This window comes from Terrapene carolina, unplaced genomic scaffold, assembly GCF_002925995.2.
Source record: "Terrapene carolina triunguis isolate 2854851 unplaced genomic scaffold, T_m_triunguis-2.0 Scaffold583, whole genome shotgun sequence".
Taxonomy (NCBI): Eukaryota; Metazoa; Chordata; order Testudines; family Emydidae; genus Terrapene; species Terrapene triunguis.
Window position 1 is genome coordinate 672,776 of NW_020664934.1, and position 23,036 is coordinate 695,811.

At 49.0% G+C, this 23,036-nt stretch overlaps 1 protein-coding gene across 1 annotated transcript in view; it reads right to left on the reverse strand.

Annotated features, from left to right (window-relative positions):
- Positions 1–23,036, reverse strand: part of ESPNL (espin like) — a 50,398-nt gene that overhangs the window by 20,035 nt on the left and 7,327 nt on the right. Inside the window, 1 exon segment of the mRNA XM_029913324.1 lies at positions 13,886–14,076. Coding sequence (XP_029769184.1) covers positions 13,886–14,076 — 191 coding nt within the window.

Below are 23,036 nucleotides of genomic sequence, written 5' to 3' on the forward strand. Positions count from 1 at the left end.
TGTACCAAGACTACCCCTGCTCCTGTTTTCCCTGCCAGCTCAGGACTCCAGCACCCTGTCTTGCTGAGCCAGACACTCCCGTCTGGCTCCAGACACAGACCCAGGGTCTGAATCACTTGTCCCAAAACTGCAAGTTTACCTGAAAACAGCTCACAGGAGTGTGCTTGTCTTTAGCACTCAGATGCCCAACTCCCAATGGGGTCTAAACCCAGATAAATCCGTTTTACCCTGCATAAAGTTTATGCAGGGCAAACTCATAAATTGTTCGCCCTCTATAACACTGATAGAGAGATATGCACAGTTGTTTGCTCCCCCAGGTATTAATACATACTCTGAGTAAATTACTAAATAAAAAGTGATTTTATTAAATACAGACAGTAGGATTTAAGTGGTTCCAAGTAGTAACAGACAGAACAAAGTAAGTCACCAAGCAAAATAAAATAAAATGCGCAAATCTATGTCTAATCAAACTAAATACAGATAATCTCACCCTCAGAGATGCTTCAGTAAGTTTTTCTCAGACTGGACACCTTCCAGGCCTGGGCACAATTCTTTCCTCTGGTACAGCTCTTGTTCCAGCTCAGGTGGTAGCTAGGGGATTCTTCATGATGGCTCCTCTCTCCCTCTGTTCTCTTCCACCCCTTTATATATCTTTTGCATAAGGCGGGAACCCTTTGTCCCTCTGGGTTTCCACCCCCCCTCACTGGAAAAGCACCAGGTTAAAGATGGATTCCAGTTCAGGTGACATGATCACATGTCACTGCAAGACTTCATTGCCCACTTGCCAGCACACACATATACAGGAAGACTAACAGGTAAACACAACCATCTGCAGACAATGGTTCTGGTTAATGGGAGTCATCAAGATTCCAAACCATCATTAATGGCCCACACTTTACATAATTACAATAGGCCCTCAGAGTTACATTTTAAATTTCTAGTTTTAGATACAAGAGTGGTACATTTATACAAATCAGATGATCATACTCAGTAGATTATAAGCTTTGTAATGATACCTTACAAGAGACCTTTTGCATGAAGCATATCCCAGTTACATTATATTCACTTATTACCATATTCTCTCTAAAACTATCCCAGTTACATTATATTGACTTATTATCAAGTTGTTATAAAACCATATAGACTGCACAACGTCACAGCAATGTTGGCACAAGATGAGAGGGTTACTCAGCCTGTGCAGTAACTGAGGTTCTTCGAGCTGTGTCCCTGTGGGTGCTTCACTGTAGGAGCGGCAGTGCCCCCTGCACCTGGGATCAGAGATCTTCATCAATAGCGCCCGTCGGACAGAACATAGAGTCATAGAATATTAGGGTTGGAAGAGACCTCAGGAGGTCATCCAGTCCAACACCCTGCTCAAAGCAGGACCAACACAAACTAAATCATCCCAGCCAGGGCTTTGTCAAGCCGGGCCTTAAAAACCTCTAAGGATGGAGATTCCATCACCTCCCTAGGTAACACATTCCAGTGCTTAACCACCCTCCTAGTGAAATAGTGTTTCCTAATATCCAACCTAGACCTCCCACACTGCAACTTGAGACCATTGCTTCTTGTTCTGTCATCTGCCACCACTGAGAACAGCCGAGCTCCATCCACTTTGGAACCCCCCTTCAGGTAGGATCATAGATTATTAGGGTTGGAAGGGACCTCAGGAGATCATCTAGTCCAACCCCCTGCTCAAAGCAGGATCAATCTCCAACTAAATCCCCAAATGGCCCCCTCAAGGATTGAACTCACAACCCTGGGTTTAGCAGGCCAATGCTCAAACCACTGAGCTATCCCTCCCCCCCAGGTAGTTGAAGGCTGCTATCAAATCCCCTCTTACTCTTCTCTTCTGCAGACTAAGCAAGCCCAATTCCCTCAGCCTCTCCTCATAAGTTATGTGTCCCAGTCCCCTGATCATTTTCGTTGCCCTCTGCTGGACTCTCTCCCATTTGTCCACATCCTTTCTGTAGTGGGGGTCCCAAAACTGGACGCAATACTCCAGATGTGGCCTCACCAGTGCCAAATAGAGGGGAATAATCACTTCCCTCGATCTGCTGGCAATGCTCCTACTAATGCAGCCCAATATGCCATTAGCCTTCTTGGCAGCAAGGGCACACTGCTGACTCATATCCACCTTCTCATCCATTGTAATCCCCAGGTCCTTTTCTGCAGAACTACTGCTTAGCCAGTCAGTCCCCAGCTTGTAGCGGTGCATGGGATTCTTCCGTCCTAAGTGCAGGACTCTGCACTTGTCCTTGTTGAACCTCATCAGATTTCTTTTGGCCCAATCCTCCAATTTGTCTAGGTCACTCTGGACCCTATCTCTACACTCCAGCTTATCTACCTCTCCTCCCAGCTTAGTGTCATCTGCGAACTTGCTGAGGGTGCAATCCATCCCATCACCTAGATCATTAATAAAGACATTGAACAAAACTGGCACCAGGACCAACCCCTGGGGCACTCCACTTGATACCGGCTGCCAACTAGACATTGAACTGTTGATCACTACCCGTTGAGCCCGACAATCTAGACAGCTTTCTATCCACCTTATAGTCCATTCATGCAATCCATACTTTTTTAGCTTGCTGGCAAGAATACTGTGGGAAACTGTATCAAAAGCTTTGCTAAAGTCAAGATATATCATGTCCACTGCTTTCTCCATATCCACAGAGCCGGTTATCTCATTATAGAAGGCAATCAGGTTGGTCAGGCATGACTTGCCCATGGTGAATCCATGTTTACTATTCCTGATCACCTTCCACTCCTCCAAGTGCTTCAAAATGGTTTCCTTGAGGACCTGCTCCATGATTTTTCCAGGGAGTAAGGTGAGGCTGACCGGTCTGTAGTGCCCTGGGTTCTCCTTCTTCCCCTTTTAAAATATGGGCACTATATTTGCCTTTTTCCAATCATCTGGGACCTCCCCTGATCACCACAAGTTTTCAAAGATAATGACCAATGGCTCTGTAATCACATCAGCCAATTTCCTCAGCACCCTCGGATGCATTAGATCTGGACCCATGGACTTGTGCATGTCCAGTTTTTCTAAATAGTCCTTAACCTGTTCTTTCACTACTGAGGGCTGCTCACCTCCTTCCCATACTGTGTTGCCCAGGACAGCAATGTGGGAGCTGACCTTGTCTGTGAAGACTGAGGCAAAAAAAGCATTGAGTACTTCAGCTTTTTCCACATCATCTGTCACTAGGTTGCCTCCCCCATTCAATAAGGGTCCCACACTTTCCCTGACCTTCTCGACTTGATGGGAGATGCACCAGGATTGGAATCTAATCCATTTGTGGAGGTAAGTGCATCTAGTCATGTCGCCTCTGCTATTCAAGAGTACTTGTTTAATTGCTTCTGAACAGGTTATTTCTGAATCCAAGAACCATGAAGTAGTCATGCTTTCAGGTGGAGCACTTGTGGATTGGGATGAAGGATGCGATCCATGTCCTGTGAAAGGAGTCACGGAGTCGAATGGAGAGAGATCAGAGGGCATACCTTCATGCGAATGAGGTAAGTCTACCAGATCTGTCATGGCCATGTCAGAGCTATAAGGATGACATGGGCTCAATCCCCTTGTATCTTGTGGAGTACTCAGAACAGAAATGGGAAGGGAGGAAAGACATAGAGTAGCGGCGCATCCCATGTGATGAGGAATGCATCTCCTAGGGATCCATGTCCCAGTCCCACTCTCGAGCAGAATTGAGGGCAACAGGTGTTCTCTGGTGTGGCAAAGATGTCTATGGTGGGGAATCCCCAGCAGTTGAAGATGTAGTGAAGGGCTCGCGTATCTAGTTCCCACTCATGATCGTGGGAAAATCTCCTGCTCAAGGAGTTTGCAGTGGTGTTCTGGTGTCCAGGGAAGTATGTAGCTGAGATGGTGATGCCATGTTGGATACATCAGTTCCATAATTTCAGTGCCTCTGAGCATAGAGAGTGGGACCTCGCTCTGGCCTGCCTGTTGACGTAGAACATGCAGGCGATATTGTCCGTCATGACTCTGGTGCAATGTGCGATCAGTGGGAGAAAGTGTCGGCAGGCATTGCAGACTGCTCGTAGCTCTAGGAGGTTGATGTGCAGAATGGATTTGGTTAAGGACCATATGCCCTGCACTGTATGAGTGTGAAGGTGCACTCCCAAACCAATTTAGGAGGCATTGGTTGTTAGAATCATAGACGGTGCTGGCTGAAGGAAAGGAACCCTGACACAGATGTTCGGGGGCTGTGCCCACCAGAGTAGTGAGTCCTTGACTGTCATAGGCATGGATAGGAGTTTGTGCATGCTGTGTCTCTGAGGAACATAGACTGCACTTAGCCACTCCTGAAGACACTGCATGTGTAACCGGGTGAACTTGACCATGAACATGGCCACTGCTATGTGGAGACATGTTGTCACGGTTCCCTCCACCACGCTGAACTCTGGGGTACAGATGTGGGGACCTGCATGAAAGACCCCCTAAGCTTATATTCTACCAGCTTAGGTTAAAACTTCTCCAAGGCAAAAATTCCTTTCCTTGTCCTTGGACGGTATTGCTGCCACCACCAAGTGATTTACAGAAAAATTCAGGGAAGGGTCACTTGGAATCCCTATCCCCCCAAAATATCCCCCCAAAGCCCTTCACCCCCTTTCCTGGGGAGACTTAAGAATAATATACCAACCAGTTGCCTTAGCAATGTGAGCACAGACCAGACCCTTTATCTTCAGGACACTGAAGATCAATCAGGTTCTTAAAAGAAGAACTTTATTTATAAAGAAAAAAATAAAAGAATCACACCTGAAAAATCAGGATGTAAGGTAACTTTACAGGGTAATAAAAAGATTTAAAACACAGAGTATTCCCCTCTGGGCTCAGCTTCACAGTACAAAAACAGGAATAAAACGTCCTCTGTAGCATAGGAAAATTCACAAGCCAAAACAAAAGATAACCTAATGCATTTCTTTGCCCTACTCACAGTTTCTGTGGTTTCAGATGGATTATTCCAGATATATTTTTAGGAGGTATTGTACCTGCTTGGCTTCTCCCTCCATCCGAAGAGGGAACAACACACAGAACAAAAACAAATCTCCCCCCCCCAGATTTGAAAGTATTTTCTTTACTCATTGGTCCTTCTGGTCAGGTGCCAACTAGGTTATTTGAACTGCTTAACCCTTTACAGGTAAGGCAATCCAGTACAGCTGACAAGGATACATAAAGTTTGCTACTCTTCCCCCTATATCCATGACACATGTCCTGGCTTAGATTTTGGGGTGGGTTCTCACTGTGGATACAAGATCAACTGTAGTCAAAAATCTGTGAGCTGGGAGGAAGGCTCTGGCTTGTATTGCATTCAGTTGTGCCCCAATAAACTCCAGGTGTTGCACTGGTGTCAGTGTAGATTTCTCCAAGTTTATGCGAAGGCCAAGGCTTGAGAAAAAGTCCATTATTATTCAAACGGTGTGAAGGGCATTGGTTTCAGATGAGGCCTTGAGAAGATAGTCGTTGAAGTATGGAAAGATGACAATGCCCTCTTTTGATAGGTAGGCAGCAACTACCTCAAGGACTTTGGAGAACACGTGAGGTGCTGTCGACAGTCCGAAGGGTAGTACCTTCGACTGATAGTGATCAGTCCCCATTATGAACTGGAGAAACCATCTGTGGGCAGGATGTATTTTGATATGAAAATATGTGTCTTGGAGGTCAAGGGCCTAGAACCAGTCCCCCTGGTCCAGTGCTGGGATAATTATGGAGAGGGTAACCATCTTGAAGTGTTGCAGTTTGATGAACTTGTTTAGGTTTCAAAGGTCCAGGATTGGTCTCCACCCACTGGATTTCTTTTGGACCAGAAAATGGGAGTAAAAACCCTTCCCTCTATGCTGGGAGGGGACCTGTTCTATGGCTACCAGTTGCAGAAGGTGATTTATGTCTTCTCGTAGGATGGGTTCATGAGAAGGGTCCCTGAAGAGGGATGGGGAGGAAGGTGTGGCAGGGTGGGATAGATAGGAAAGGGATGGAGTGTCCTTCCTTGATGATCTCTAGAACCCACTTGTTCAAGGTAATCAGCCACCATGATGGAAAGAAAGGGCTAAGCAGTCACCAAACTGCTGGGATGTCGGAGATGGTTGATGTGACTGGAACAGGGGGAGGCTTCTCAGGGCCTTGACCACACCTTCAAAATTGTTGTTTGGTTGACAGCGTGTGAGAGGTAGCCCCTTGAGGAGTCATATGCCTGTGTTTGGTAGAGGGCTTCTGGCGACAGCACTGGGTATCGTATTGCTTCTGGGGAGTGTATTCTGGTGGTCGGAATCATGGGGGAAGTTGGTATATCCCTAGGCATCTCTTCGGTGTTGGTGTGTACATGCTGAGAGAGTGGAGAGTTGCTTGGAAATCATTAAGGGAGTGTAGGGATTCATCCATACATTCAGCAAATAATTTGGGGTCCTCAAAGGGTAGGTCTTTGAGGGTGGTTTGTACCTCCTTAGGAAGGCCGACTTAGCAGAGCGTGAGAGCCATGCAGGGTCCAATGCTGGATGCAGTGATTTCTCCATGAGGAGAAGTTGCAACTGAATGTCCCTATCTTTTCTGGCCCTGGTAGTGAGGTTGTGGCAGTGAGCACACTTTTGGGGGACGTGTCCCTCTCCCAGGAAGTGAATGCACAGTGGCTGAACATCTGTTACCAGGAAGGATATCTGGCAGGAAATGCACCTCTTAAACCCAGGACATCTGGGCATAAGGATGAGGGGAAAAATCTTCCCAGTTCGGAAGGGCAGGAAGTGGGAAAATGAAAACCTACAAACTAATGGAAAGGGTAAGAAGGTGTAAAAGCGGATTTTTTTTTATAGGGAGAGGACAAAAAGGGAGGAATTAACTATTAAACTATAATAAAAGGTAACAGGTAAGGCACTATCTAACAGGGCAAAAGGAGAAGCGGGCTCTGCTGCGGACTCTGTCCCAGACCAAAGGCAGTAGAGAAGAAACTGGGGGGTGGTCAGACCACACAATGCTATATATATGTCCTGCTCATGGCGTGAGACGGGGGAGGTGCGCATGCGCGGTCTGACAAGCACGGCTGATGAAAATCTCCAATCCCAGGCGCAGGAGGCGCTGCCACACGTACTGTGGAACATCCATAGGGACATCACTTGAAGAAGAACAAATGGATATAAGCTGGCCATCAACAAGTTTAGGCTTGAAATTAGATGAAGGTTTCTTACCATTAGAGGAGTGAAGTTCTGGAGCTGGGGGAAAAACCTAACTTGTTTCAAGACTGAGCCTGATAACTTAAGTTTATGGAGGGGATGGTATGGGAGGTTGTCTACAAGGGTATATGGCCCCTCTATGACTACAATTAGCAAATATCTCCAGTGGCTGGTTATGGAACACTAGATGAGGAGGGCTCTGAGTTACTACAGAGAATTCTTTCCCAGGTGCCTGGCTGGTGGATCTCATCCACATGCTCAGCGTCTAATTTATCGCCATATTTTGGGTCGGGAAGGAATTTTTCCCCAGCTCAGATTGGCAGAGATCCTGGGTTTTTCTCGCTTTCCTCTGCAGTGTGGGGCATGGGTCACTTGCAGGTTTAAACTAGTGTAAATGGTGGATTCTGTGTAACTTGAAGTTTTTAAATCGTGATTTGAGGACTTCAGTAACTCAGCCAAAGGTTAGAGGTCTATTACAGGAGTGGGTGGGTGAGGTTATGTGGTCTGCGATGTGCAGGAGGTCAGACTAGATGATCATGATAGTCTCTTCTGGACTTAGAGTCTATAAACTCTTATTGAAGTCTGTGGGATCTGCAGCTGCCTCTGAAAAATCACTTATTTACAAGCTTAAATACAGATTTAGGTACTTAATGTTTGCATCTGACTATGAAATTTTTGACCTGTAATTTTTGATGTTTGTCGTGCAGCTCTTTGGTGATGTAAATCAGCATAGTTACACTGGTTTCAATAGAGCTACCCTGATTTATTCCAGCTGGGGAGCTGGCCCTGTACATCTAAAACCTTACCCATAATGTTACCTTTATATGAATTTTTGCACCAAACTTAGAGAAGTATCCCGAGAATTGGGCCCGGGGCACCAACACTACTTAGCTGATTTCCCCTCACACTTCCCTCCTGTGCCCGGGTCTATCTCTGATAGGGACATTTTAGAGGTATTTAGGCATTGCTGTACTCCATGCTGCAGCACTTAATTGATTTAGGAGCCAAAATCTCATTTTCAAAAGGGATTTAACCACTCGCCCTCCCCTCAGCTTACTGCTGGTTCTCCAAATATTTCATTCTGCAGACCAACAGGAAAGACTCTGTGGTCCACTGGTGTGATCTGTGTCCCACACTTTGAGAACCTCTTCTGCACAGAACCTCGGTGCTTATCCTGGTACAGAGTCTCCCGGCTGGAAGTGTTGTAAGGAATGGGATAAGCTGTGGAGCAGTCACAGTCTCCTCCAGTCACAACCACTCTCATCAGAAAGCAATGTGTGCTGTACAAGTACCGGCTATGGGGAAGCTCAAAGCTCGTTCAAACACAGCTTTTTCCAACAGGAGCCTTAGGGAACAATGTGAGAGCCCTGGTTCTGTGATGGGGCATCCTTGAAGAAGGTGACAGATGAGGAGCTCAATCTTGTGGAACATGTACAGATCGAGTCGGGGCAGGGGAGGTCACATTAAGAATTTGGTAGCACTGTCTGATGCACGTCAAGACCCACTTAAAAGAGTCTTTGAGCTGATATTGCTGAGCCCTTGGATCTTTCCACGACAGAGATGAAAAGTCTAGGGGACTTCCGGAAGGCCTTTGTCCTATCAAGGGAGAAGGACATGGATCTTCTGACATCTAGGGTATGTAGTATAACCTCCCTATTGTCTTGGTGAGGCTTGGTGTAGAAGACTGGAAAGTGAATTGATTGATTCATGTGAAATGGGGAGGTTACCTTAGGGATGCACTTTGGATGTGGTCTCATTGTAATCTTGCCTGGAAAGAATAACGGGGGGCGGGGAGGAGGATGCACCATCAGAGCTCCTATTCTCCTAGCTGAGGTAATCGCTATCAGGAAGGCCATTTACATTGATAGATACATAAGTGAACAGGTGGCCAATGGTTCAAAGGGCCTAGTCAATCCTTTCAGTACCAGGTTGAGGTCCCATGAGGGAGTAGGGAGTCGAGGTTGCAGGAAGAGATACTTCTTAGTGGTTGGGTGTGACAGCACTGATTATCCCTCAACAGGTTGGTGATGTGACATTGCACTCCATAATGTTTTATGGAAATATGCTTATGAGTGTAAATATGATGTAACTGGTATATGCTTTATGCAAAAGGTCTCTTGTAAGGTATCATTACAAAGCTTATAATCTACTGAGTGTGTTCATTCTATTTGTATGCATGTATCATTCTTGTATCTGGAGCTAGAAATATAACATATAACTCTGAGGTACTATTGTAATTATGCAAAGTGTGGGTCATTGATGATGGTTTAGAATCTTGATGGCTCCCATTGACTAGGACAATTAGTTGTAAATGGCTCTGTTTACTTGCAAGCCTTCCTGTGTTCATGTAAGCTAGCACAGGAAGAATGGTGGAATCCATCTGAAATCTGGTGCTTTTCCATTTAGATGGAGGGGTGGGGATCCAGAGAGACAAAAGATTCCCACCTTGTGCCAAAGCTATAAAAGGGAGTGAAAGAGAACAAAGGGGGTTCCAGTAATGAGAAAGCCCCTGCTTTTCACCTAAGATGCCTGCCAGAACTAACAAGGACTGTACCACGGGAAAGGATTGGGCCCAGGCTAGGAAGGAGTCTAGTCTGTGAAAGAAGCTTATTGGAACATCTCTGAGGGTGAGATTTACCTGTAATCTGTTTCTTAATGTATTAGGCTTAGACTTGTGTGTTTTGTTTTATTTTGCTTGGTAACTTACTTTGTGCTGTCTTTTATTACTTGAAACCACTTAAATCCTACTTTTTATACTTAAAATCACTTTTGTTTATTAATGAACCCAGAGTAAGTGATTAATACCTGGGGGAGCAAACAGCTGTGCATATCTCTCTATCAGTGTTATAGAGGGCGGACAATTCATGAGTTTACCCCGTATAAGCATTATACAGAGTAAACCGGATTTATTTGGGGTTTGGATCCCATTGGGAGCTGGGTGTCTGGGTGCTGGAGGCAAGTAACCTGCTGAGCAGTTTTTGGTTAAAGTCTGCAGCTTTGGGGGCATGGACCAGACTCTGGGTCTGGGTTGCAGCAGGCTAGTGTGTCTGGCTCAACAAGGCATGGTTCTGGAGTCCCAAGCTGCCAGGGAAAATGGGCTCAGAGGTAATCTCGGCATGTCAGGTGACAGTCCCAAGGGGGTCTCTGTGACCAAACCCATCACAGGTGAAAAGCTGTAATAGCTGCTAGGTGGACCCTGAGAGAGCTTACAGATAGACCCAGTCTCTTTGGGTCAATGCCAAGGGAATGCTGACCCATCCCCACTCTGGAGCAGTAGCATGGACACTTCTTTGTTCAGGTGAGTGGTGAAAAGGTCTCTGGAGGGTGTCCCCCAATGTCTGAATACATCATGAAGTACTGTCGGATCTATCTCCCACTCGTGTTCATGTGGGAATTTGTGACTGAGACTGAGGTAAGACTGAGACTGAGATAAGCTGCAGACAGAGTAAAGTTGTGGGAGATGCACCAATTCCATAGACTCATTGATTTAGTGCATAGGGAAGGCTATCTTTGAGGAGAAAGAAGAATGGAGGATGTCAAGGAGTCGATGATGAGTGTTCTTGACTTCTTCCATTGGTATTTGGAGAGTGTCTGCAACTCTCTTTGCCAACTCCTGGAAGAGATGAAAGTTGTCTGCCAAAGATGGTGGGGAAGAAGGAGGATATGGTCCTTGGCGTCACTTCTTCCTCGGGACCACCTGCCTCTTCCTCCATGATCTCTTGTGGAGGTTCCGAAGCTCTGGATGTTGTGGCTGAGGGGTATGCCTCAAGTGTTCTTGGATGAGGCTGGGAGCCCGAAAGGCATGTTGGTGATATGCTGCCCATGGGTCCCAGTAAGATCACTGGGGGGGTGGTGGCATAGAGCCTGGTGGTGTTGCCCATGGACGGCTGTACCAGGATGGCAGTGGCAGGGCCATCTGTGGGCCTGGGCCTTGTTGGTACTGAGAACCATACGGAGCCTGAGCGGAGTACTGTGACGCCACCTCCTCTGGTTCGCTGTCTGAATTCTCACTAGCAAGTGGGGGAGCATGGCATGGCAGCAGTGATGATTCCCATGCCAAGCAGAAGCTCGGTGTGGAGGTCCCGGTACCAAGAAGTGGGGACTCCAGTATGTCTGGTATGCGGATTTCCCTGGAGTGGCGGAATTCCACCGGTGCCAACCATCTCTGTGTCTGTCGGTGCTGGGGAGGATGAAGATCTTGTCTGTACTGGCTGTTCTGGTGCTGGATGAAGCATCAATGATGGTACCGATGAAGACTTGCATACCGACAGTAAGCCTTTTTAGCAGAGTGCTTACTCCTGTGCCTCATTGCTGATGACTCGGTGCCCGTGCCCATCGGGTCCATGGAAATGTCAGTGGTACTAGCTGCTGCCAGTTTACATGAGCCATGGATACTGGACTGAGAAGGTCTCGGTGCCAACGGGGTCGAAGATACCGAGCAAGACGGAGACCACTTACGGCTATCTCAGGGCTCATTATGGGGACTTCCCGCTCTCTTCTTAGATAGCTTGTGAGAGGGGTGAGCAATCTGTTTCTTTGTCCCAAAGCCTTTAGATGTAGGGGGCTGTGGGGAAGACTCATGTTTGCCAGGTGACTCATAGCGCAGGTCCTGTGAGGGCCTGAGAGATACCCCCATGAAGATAATCTTCTGCTGGAGCTCTCTGTCCTTATGGGATTGTGGCCAGAGTTGCTGGCAGAGACCACAGTTCTGCTGGATGTTGTCTTCCCCAATGCAGCGAATGCACTGGGAATGCTTGTCTGCAATCAGGATCGCCTCCTTGCAAGTGAGGCACTTCTTGAAGCCCAGTGAACTGGGCATACCCCATTGCAGGGGGAGGAAGAAAAGTGGAAAAATATTTTTTTTAAATTCTTTTGGGTGAAGAACAAAAGGGGTAAAGACTAAAACTAAACTATACTATACTAACAGACTAACTAACTATATAAATGCAAATAGAGCAATGATCCAAATGGACTGCAAGGGGCTCCATCTCTAGCCAGGGCGATTCAGAGGGAACTGAGGTGAGTTAGTCCACATGCGCCAGCTAGCCTTGTGACACAGCATGAGGCGAGACAGTGCATCTGTGGGCCCAATGGACACTGCTACCAAAGTTCTCCAATCAGCAATGCAGGGAGGCAAGCACACATACAGTGGGGCACCTACAGGGACACTACTCGAAGAAGAAACACCTGTTTATTATGGAATGTTTCCATAGTTATTAAGGTTGAAGCTAGTTCCCCATTACAAGCCAGAGTTCCACAGCCCTTCACACTGCCCAAATGGCTTGAGGAGACTGGCTGGACACCTAACCCATTCATTGCCAGACTCTCTGGTGCTTGGGGTAGAAGAAAAGGCCCTTGTGTTTTGCGTTTTCACTGGACTTCACTTTCAATCTTAATTCTTTCTAACAAAGTGTTTTGTTTTCCAATTGCAGCTCGGAGAGAGCCTTTGTCCGATGCACTGCATTGTAAGAGTAACATGCATCAGCTCTGTGTGGCCAGGTGAAGAGGAGACTGGAAGGTGACAGCTCTTTGTTGGAAAGGTGCCTCCTACTGGCCAATTTACAAAGCAGTATTGAGGTGTGTCTGAGGTAAGGCAGCTCACTCCCCTGGTTACGCTGTAAGGAATGACCCCCAGCCAGCAGGAAGGGCTCTAGAGCGAAGGAATCAGCATAACCTGATGAAAGTAGGAGTTGGGCGAGCCAGTCTTGGATCAAATGCAAGGCTTTGTGGTTTGCCGTTATAGAGCGTGAGCAAGAGGGAGAAGAGGAGGAAAGCTACAGTGAGCCAGAGTCCTTGAAGCCAGGCCGAGGCAGGGGCATGTGGACAGCACAGTATTAATCAGTCAGTGTTGAAGAGTTTGGTGGAGAGATTTTTCCCATCAATATTTCAGCTTGAAATTCAGCAGTGACAGAGGGCTCCGGTTTCAGAAGTGCCCACTACAAATCTTGGGCCATGGCAAGTATTTACCACACTTTGTTCAGGGAACTATTTAGAGGAAACCTGAGAGCCCGATCAGGATTTCAGACCTGGCTTCTCAGGTCGCCTGCTGTGAGATGATAATGCCAATTCTGCAGCTGCCATTCTCTCCTGCTGCCAAAGAGCAGAGCCAGGGACAGAGACAAAAGTGTTCCCATCTATTAATAGCAAGCCAAGAGAGGGAGAGGACATGGAATTTCTGTGGCTGGGTACCAGGTGGGGCAGCACGTTCACCTAGCAGGCTGGCACTGCCATCTTCCCCTGGCCCCTGCTGGTAGTGAGGACAGTAAACATGTGACTGGCGCATTGCCATTTCATGGCTGGGGCTAGTGGTGCCCCAGGGGGGAGAGATGGAAGGGACTGGGGTGTCAGAGGACAGAGACTGGAACCCTAATGGGTGGCCAGGGTGGGGAGGAAAGGTCATTGCACCCCCCCCACACAAAGGTCATTGCACGCCCCCACACACAAAGTGGCAAATGTCCCTAATCAAACTCCTCCCCGCTGAATGATCCATCCATACATCTCCAAGGCGCAAACCCCTCTTTGCTATCAAACTGTCCTGTATCCTGAGGCAACACCCTTTAAGAGGTAAGCCTTACCACTAGGGTGCTCCCTTGTGCCTGAGCACAGCGTTGCAGGGGACTTTGCCTCACACTCCCTCTGGTGGCCACTTCCTTGACTGCGATCCTCAGCACCAGCTCTGTGTTGCACAGTACACTGGGTTTCTTCTTACCTTAGGTCTGCAGCGACCAGCAGCTTGAGGCAGGTCAGGTCCCCCTTGGTTGCTGCATAGTGCGCTGGCACTGCTCCTTTGTGTGTCTCCATGGCTGCATCATAGCCTGCCTACAGCAACCACTGCACAGCCTCTGCATGGCCAAAACAAGCAGCCAAGTGCAATAGAGAGGCCCCCGAGGCATCCTGCTCCTGCAGAGAGAGGGAGAGCAGAACTCCAGGGGCTCGGCTGGGACATACCTATTGCCTCAGAGGGGCTGAGAGGAGGCAGGGCCATGACTCACTCTATCTGCCTGACATGCTGGGGAATTGAGGGACTGCTCCTGAGGCACTGGGGCAGCCTGCACACCCTCCAGCCTAGCAGGGAGCTATGGGAGCATTGTGCATCCCTGAAACAAAATCCCTCTCCCGCTTCCTCTGGGGTGGGGCAGCTTGTGAGTATCAGGTACAATGCAGACCTTGGTCAGGAGTGTCCTGTGGTCACAAAGGATTGGCTGTGACTGGGACTGCACCTGTGCAGGGGCATACAGGCAAGTAAGAACTCCCAAACACCTGCACAGGCTACCCAGACCTTGGGTCTGGATGTACAGGAGTAAGGAGAACTGCACACCTACCTACCTCCCAAGGACAGACTGGTGGAGAATGAACCTTAGTTATTTCTCCACAACACACCAGCCAGCAATGCTGAGTCAGGATGGGGCAGTAATTTGCTGTTGGCAGCCAAGAGCAAACAACTATGTCCCTGGAACAAGGTGAGAACAGGATAGGAGGCTGTGGCTTCCTGAGCCACAACCCCTTCCCAGGGATGCTCTTGGGATGGGGAAGCCATGCATTGCCCTTTACCATGACCTAGAGCACGGGAAGGCAACCTCTGGCATGCGTGCCGAAGGTGGTACATGAGCTGATTTTCAGTGGCACTCACTCTGCCTGGGTCCTGGCCACCAGTCCTGGGGGCTCTGCATTTTAATTTAATTTTAAATGAAGCTTCTTAAACACTTTAAAACCTTATTTACTTTACATACAACAATAATTTAGTTATATATTATAGACTTATAGAAAGAGACCTTCTAAAAACGTTAAAATATATTACTGGCACGCGAAACCTTCAATTACAGTGAATAAATGAAGACTTGGCACATCGCTTCGGAAAGGTTGCCGACCCCTGACCTAGAGACACAAGCAAGCCCAACATTTTTAGCATGGATTTTCCTCATGGCTTAGGCCTATCTTTAGTTCTGATGCACCTGTTTCTCAGGGAGAATGCTATTTGTCCACATAGTGAGTCATAAGATACTAGCTTTATGCCAGAATCCACCTAGAAGCCTTTCCTTCTGCCTCTTCTTCCTCAGTCCTGTATGCACAAAGAGAAAGAGAAAACAGAGAAATATATTGGCTGCAAAACAATGATCCTGAATTACCCAATTTGTCATCTAGGTTTGCACCATGGCAAACTGATACTTATCACCCAGCTGGTGGACTTAACAGGTAAGTACCTGGTTGTTTTTGACATTAATTCCTGCTCAGACACAAAGGTGAGCCAAGGGGATTCTCTGAGGGTATGTCTACACTGTGAAATTAGGTCGATTTTATAGAAGTCGATTTTTTAGAAATCGATTTGATACAGTCGATTGTGTGTGTCCCCACTAAGCGCATTAAGTCGGCGGAGTGCGTCCACAGTACTGAGGCTAGCGTCGACTTTTGGAGCCTTGCACTGTGGGTAGCTATCCCACAGTTCCCGCAGTCTCCACCGCCCATTGGAATTCTGGGTTGAGCTCCCAATGCCTGATGGGGCAAAAACATTGTCATGGGTGGTTTTGGGTACATGTCGTCAGGCCCCCCTCCCTCCCTCCCTGAAAGCAACGGCAAACAATCGTTTCTCACCTTTTTTCTTGGGTTACCCGTGCAGACGGCATACCATGGCAAGCATGGAGCCCGCTCAGCTCACCGTCACTGTACGTCTCCTGGGTGCTGCTGGCAGACGCGGTACTGCATTGCTACACAGCAGCAGTTCCTTGCCTTCGCAGCAGCAGACGGTGCAGTACGACTGCTAGCCGTCATCGTTGTCTCCTGGGTGCTCCTGGCCGACCTTGGTGAGGTCAGTCGGGGGCGCCTGGGCAGACATGGGTGCTCCTGGCAGACCTCAGTGCTCCTGGCAGACCGCGCCTGGACATAAATGGGAGTGACTCCAGGTCATTCTCTTCTTTAAGTTTCATCTCATGGAGATTCAGTCCTGCCTGGAATATCATGCGAGCTTCTGCCTCAGGCTGCTCTCCCAGCTGGCAGCACCGCGAGGTCGCACCTACCCCAGCCTACCCCTTACTCCCATGGCTCATGAAGCCTGGACAGTAGTAAGGAGCAGTTCAACTATAGGCTGAGCAAGTGCATAATGGTGGTAGAATGTGACTTTGGACGTTTAAAAGCTCTCTGGTACTGTTTGCTGACTAGGCTGTTTGCGATTAGAAGAGCACAGCAAGGCATGCTGCGCATCACAGAGGCTTTGAAAACCAGTTTTATGACTGGCCAGGCTTCGGTGTGACAGTTGTATGTGTTTCTCCTTGATGCAAACCCGCCCCCTTTGTTGATTTTAATTCCCAGTAAGCCATGTCGTCAGTCGCCCCTCCCTCCGTGAGAGCAACGGCACACAATTGTTTCGCGCCTTTTTTCTGCGCAGACGCCATACCACGGCAAGCGTGCAGCCCGCTCAGCTCAGCCGCCGCTGTTGTGTCCTGGGTGCTGCTGGCAGCAGATGGTGCAGTAGGACTGCAAACTGTCATCAACAAACGACCGCTTCCGCTGCCACTCTGCTCTCCTGCAGACGCCATACCATGGCAAGCATGGAGCCCGCTCAGATCACTGCGGCAGTTATGAGCACTGTAAACATCACGCGCATTATCCTGCAGTATATGCCGCACCAGAAAGTTCAAAAGCAGGCGAGGAAGCGACGGCAGCGCGGTGACGAGAGTGATGAGGACATGGACACAAACTTCTCTCAAAGCACGGGCCCATGGTGGTAATGGGGCAGGTTCATGCCGTGGAATGCCAGTTCTGGGCCCAGGAAACAAGCACAGACTGGTGGGACCACATAATGTTGCAGGTCTGGGGTGATTCCCAGTGGCTGCAAAACTTTTGCATGCGTAAGGGCACTTTCATGGAACTTTGACTTGCTTTCCCGTGCCCTGAAGCGCAAGAATACCAAGATGAGAGCAGCCCTCACAGTTCACAAGCAAGTGGCGATAGCCCTGTGGAAGCTTGCAACGCCAGACAGCTACCGGTCAGTCGGGAATCAATTTGGAGTGGGCAAATCTACTGTGGGGGCTGCTGTGATCCAAGTAGCCAATGCGATCACTGAGCTGCTGCTATCAAGGGTAGTGACTCTGGGAAATGTGCAGGTCATAGTGGATGGCTTTGCTGCAATGGGGTTCCCTAACTGTGGTGGGATGATAGACAGAACGCATATCCCTATCTTGGGACCGGAGCACCAAGGCAGCCAGTACATAAATCGAAAGGGGTACTTTTCAATGGTGCTGCAAGCACTGGTGGATCACAAGGGACGTTTCACCAACATCAATGTGGGATGGCCGGGAAAGGTACATGACGCTTGCATCTTTAGGAACTCTGGTCTGTGTGAATGGCTGCAGCAAGGGACTTATTTTCCAGACCAGAAAATAACCGTTGGGGATGTTGAAATGCCTATAGTTATCCTTGGGGACCCAGCCTACCCCTTAATGCCATAGCTCATGAAGCCATACACAGGCACTCTGGACAGTAGTGAGGAGCTGTTCAACTATATGCTAAGCAAGAGCAGAATGGTGGTAGAATGTGCATTTGGATGTTTAAAAGCGCGCTGGCGCAGTTTACTGACTCGGTTAGACCTCAGCAAAACCAATATTCCCATTGTTATTGCTGCTTGCTGTGTGCTCCACAATATCTGTGAGAGTAAGGGGGAGACGTTTATGGAAGGGTGGGAGGTTGTGAAAACCAGTTTCATGACTGGCCAGGCTACGGTTTGAAAGTTCTGTTTGTTTCTCCTTGATGAAAACCCGCCCCCTTGGTTCACTCTACTTCCCTGTAAGCCAACCGCCCTCCCCTCCCACCTTTGATCACCGCTTGCAGAGGCAATAAAGTCATTGTTGTTTCAAATTCATGCATTCTTTATTAATTCGTCACACAAATGGGGTGATAACTGCCAAGGTAGCCCAGGAGGGGTGGGGGAGGAGGGAAGCACTGGGTGGGGTGGTGGAGGAGGGAAGGACACTTCAAAATTTATTGAATGTCAGCCTTCTGTTGCTTGGGCAGTCCTCTAGGATGGAGTGGTTAGGTACCCAGAGGCCCCCCCACCACATTCTTGGGCATCTGGGTGAGGAGGCTATGGAACTTGGGGAGGAGGGTGGTTGGTTACACAGGGGCTGCAGCGGTGGTCTGTGCTCCTGCTGCCTTTCCTGCACCTCAACCATACGCCGGAGCATATCAGTTTGATCCTCCAGTAGCCTCAGCATTGCTTCCTGCCTCCTCTCATCACGCTGAAACCACCTATCATCTTGCTCCCACCACTTCTCCTCTTGCTCCCGCCACCTGTCCTCGTGTTCATTTTGTGCTTTCCTGCACTCTGACAGTGTCTGCCTCCATGTATTCTGCTGGGCTCTGTCAGTGTGGGAGGACTGCATGAGCTCAGAGAACATTTCATCACGGGTGCGGTTTTTTTGCCTTCTAATCTTCGCTAGCCTCTGGGACGGCGATGATAGGGGGAGCATTGAAACATTTGCAGCTGTGGGAGGAAAAAAAGGGAGAGTAGTATTTAAAAAGACACATTTTAGAGAACAATGGGTAGACTCTTTCACGGTGAACCAAGCTGTTAACATTACGTAGCAAGTGTGCTTTCTTTACAAGGTCACATTTTGCCTCTTATATTGAGGGCCTGCCGGTTTGGTGTGAGAGATCATGCACACAGGGCCAGCGGGCAACAGAATTCAGCTTGCAGACAGACATGGTAAGCCACTGTCTTTTGGCTTCTTTAACCTTCATAACATGTGTGAATGGTTTCAAACAGCAGCGCCCTCATTTCCCATACTAAGCACCCATTGGGTTGGCCATTTAAAATGGGTTGGCCATTTAAAAGGATGGGCTGTGGTTTTAGGGTTAACGTGCAGCACAAACCCAACTAACCCCCCCACACACACACCCAATTCTCTGGGATGATCGCTTCACCCCTCCCCCCACCGTGTGGCTAACAGCAGGGATGATTTCGGTTCAGCTACAGGCAAACAGCTCAGCAGGAACGGCCATCTCTGAATGTCCCCTTAATAAAATTCCCCTATTTCAACCAGGTGACCATGAATGATATCACTCTCCTGAGGATAACACAGAGAGATAAAGAACAGATGTTGCTTGAATGCCAGCAAACACCGGGACCATACGCTGCCATGCTTTGTTATGCAATGATTCCAGACTACGTGCTACTGGGCAGGCGTGGTAAAGTGTCCTACCATGGAGGACGGAATAAGGCTGCCCTCCCCAGAAACCTTTTGCAAAGGCTTTGGGAGTACATCCAGGAGAGCTTCATTGAGATGTCCCTGGAGGATTTCCGCCCCATCCCCATACACGTTAACAGACTTTTCCAGTAGCTGTACTGGCCGCGAATCCATCCCAAGTATTCAGGGCAAATTAATCATTAAACACGCTTACTTTTAAACCATGTATTATATTTACAAAGGTATACTCACCAGAGGTCCCTTCTCGGCCTTCAAGGTCCGGGAGCCCGCCTTCGGTGGGTTGGAAGGGTACTGGCTCCAGGGTGATAAACAGTTCCTGGCTGTCGGGGGAAAACATCTCCACTTGCTTGCTGTGTGCTATCTTCAACCTCCTCCTCCTCATCTTCCTCGTCCCCAAAATCCGCATCCCTGTTGCATGAGAATCCATTGACAGAGTCCACGCACAGGGGTGGGGTGGTTGTAGGGGCACCCCCTAGAATGGCATGCAGCTCATCATAGAAGCAGCATGTCTGGGGCTCTGACCCAGAGTGGCTGTTTGCCTCTCTGGTTCTTTGGTAGGCTTGCCTGAGCTCCTTAAGTTTCATGTGGCACTGCTGTGGGTCCCTGTTATAGCTTCTGTCCTTCATGCCCTTGGAGATTTTTTTCAAATATTTGGGCATTTCATCTTTTGGAACGGAGTTCTGATAGCACAGATTCCTCTCCCCATACAGCAATCATACAGTACCTCCTGTTCGGTCCATGCTGGAGCTCTTTTGCAATTCTGGGACTCCATGGTCACCTCTGCTGATGAGATCAGCATGATCACCTCTGAGCTCGCCACGCTGGCCAAACAGGAAATGAAATTCAAAAGTTCGTGGGGCTTTTCCTGTCTACCTGGCCAGTGCATCTGAGTTGAGAGTGCTGTCCAGAGCGGTCACAATGGAGCACTCTGGGATAGCTCCCGGAGGCCAATACCATTGAATTGCGTCCACACTACCCCAAATTCGATCCAGCAAGGTCGATTTCAGAACTAATCCCCTCATCGAGGAGGAGTACAGAAATCGATTTTAAGAGCCCTTTAAGTCGACAAAAATGGCTTCATCGTGTGGACGGGTGCAGGGTTAAATCGATCTAACGCTGCTAAATTTGACCTAAACTCGTAGTGTAGACCAGGCCTGAGAGAAGCCAAGTTTTCTGCCAGTCTCATCTAGTCTGCAGTTGGTAAGCTGGGTACTGTTTCCTGTTCAGTGGAAGCCTATCAGTCAAATTTAGCAGAAAACTGGCAGGGGAGGGGATCTGACATAATGATGAAGGGTCTGTCTACACTAGAGATGGGCAAACTACGGCCTGTGGGCCACATCCAGCCTGTGGGACCATCCTGCCTGGCCCTTGAGCTCCTGTCCGGGGAGGCTAGCCCCTGGCCTCTCCCCAGCTGTTCCCCCTCACCCGCAGTGCCACGTCGCCAGTGCTCTAGCCCACCGCTCCTGCTGGGCAGTGCGGGCGGAGTGGCTGGCTCTGGCCGGATGGCAGGGCTGCGAGCTCCTGCCACTCTGAGCGGCATGGTAAGGGGGAGGGGAGTGTGGGGGCTGGATGGGGCAGAGGTTCTGGGGGGGCGGTCAGGGGACGGGGAGTGGGGGGTTGGATAAGGGGCGGGGGGTCCCAGAGGGCAGTCAGGGAACAGGGGGCGGTTGGATGGGGTAGAGGTTCTGGGGGGGGGGCAGTCAGGGAACAGGGGGTTGGATAGGCATGAGAGTCCTCGGGGGGGGCTGTCAGGGGGCAGGGGTGTGGATAGGGGGCGGGGCAGTCAGGGGACAAGGAGCAGGGTGGGTTGGATGGGTAGGAGGTTCTGAGGGGGGCAATCAGGGGACGGGAAGTGGGAGGGGGCAGATAGGGGGCAGGGGCCAGGCTGTTTGGGGAGGCACAGCCTTCCCTACCCGGCCCTCCATACAGTTTTAGAACTCCGATGTGGCCCTCAGGCCAAAAAGTTTGCCCACCCATGGTCTACACTGCAGTAAAACACCATGGCAAGCCCATGTCAGCTGACTTGGGCTTGCGGGGCTAGGGCTGCGGAGCTGTAAAATTGTGGCAGAGCTGGCCCTAGACCAAATGGAGCCCCCCCCCCATTTGTTAAACTTTTAAATACCTTATTTTTTATTGCATTTGTAGCCTATTTCATGACTATGATGCACAATTTGCATGCATGATTTATCCCTGTCATATAAGATGATAACTTGACACACTAGGACCTTTAAATCTGTATTTATTCATGCACAGCACCTTGAACCCAGTGCCCCCCAAGCCTGGCACCCCAAGCAGTCACCTGGGTTGCCTGCCCCTAAATCCGGTCCTGAATTGTGCTGTAGACATTCAGGCTCCGGCTGGAGCCCTGCAACCAGAGCCCCGCGAGCCCAAGTCTGCTGGGACAGGCCAGACATGTGTGTTTTACTGCAGTTTAGACATACCCGAAGGGACCTGAGGCTCACAACAGGGGTTGCGGCAGGGTCTATGGGCTATGAAGTGTTGTACCCACTGCTTTGAGACCCAGCAGCGGGCTATATATGGGCTTCAATTTCAATTAGGAGAAGGTTAGTTATTGGTCTTTGCTTTTACTTGTTTATATCTCAGACTTACTGTAGATTTTTGCTTTTTATTTCTGAGTTTTCTTTGCATTTTGATGCTGGTTTACAAATTATGATGAGTGGAGCCTTTGGACAGGGCCAGCTGAAAACACTGCAGGAAAGGTGGAAACTGGGACATTATCACAACCCAATGGCCCCCTCCCCTTAGCGAGTCCCCTGGGAAGGCAGATCAGCACTGTATATTGCTAACGCTGTTGCAAGCATCGCAAAGCATTTTGGGGAGGGTTAAAGGTGTGTGAGTGGAGAGTGGAAGGTTTCTTTGTAGGTTACAAGAGGCCGAAAAGGGGGGAGAAGAAAAAGAAAAAAGCAGAGAACAGGTTAACTCAATACTGCAATTAACAAGCTCAGTCCAAAGAGAAGAGAACTCCAGCCCAAGGCCAGCTGCTACCCGCCAAGACAGAAGTGGGGAAGTCCAACCTCCCCCCCCCCCCGACCAGCTGTGAGAAAAGAAGAACTAAGTGAGACACAGAGCTGCAAAGATAACAGTGAGACTAGTGAAGGCCAAGACAGAAAAGCAAACAGTCTCCGGAGCCGGGATGTTTTGGAAAAGGAAAAGAGACCATAGCAAGCCTGTTTGGACCAGTACAAAGAGCACCAGGAACAGAGGGCCCTGGACAAAACCACCCCCAAAGAAGCCCAGGACTTAAAACCCTTTTGAGAACTTGAGCAACTTGGAGAACACAGTGGATTCTTGGATGACCTGGGCCCAGGACAGCACTCCCACTCCACTCCCCTCCCACTTCTTCTGACGCTACACCTAGACTTGGCCAGTCTGGGTAGTGCAGGTGTGAGTATGAAAGTGGGTTAGGGCCTGGGGGCATTAATGCTTTCTTTCTTCCCCTGAGTGACGTGGGAACAGTCTCAGCACTCTCTGCTGTTATTTTATTATTTTATCAATAAAGCTTTACAATCTAGACACTTGATGCGTTTCGTCATCCCCTCCCCAAACGATCCTGTGGCATCAGCCTGATCAACTGACGCTCCAGGCAGATTGGTAACAAAAATCTGTCACAACATTAGAGGAGATGGGCATATCATGAGAGGA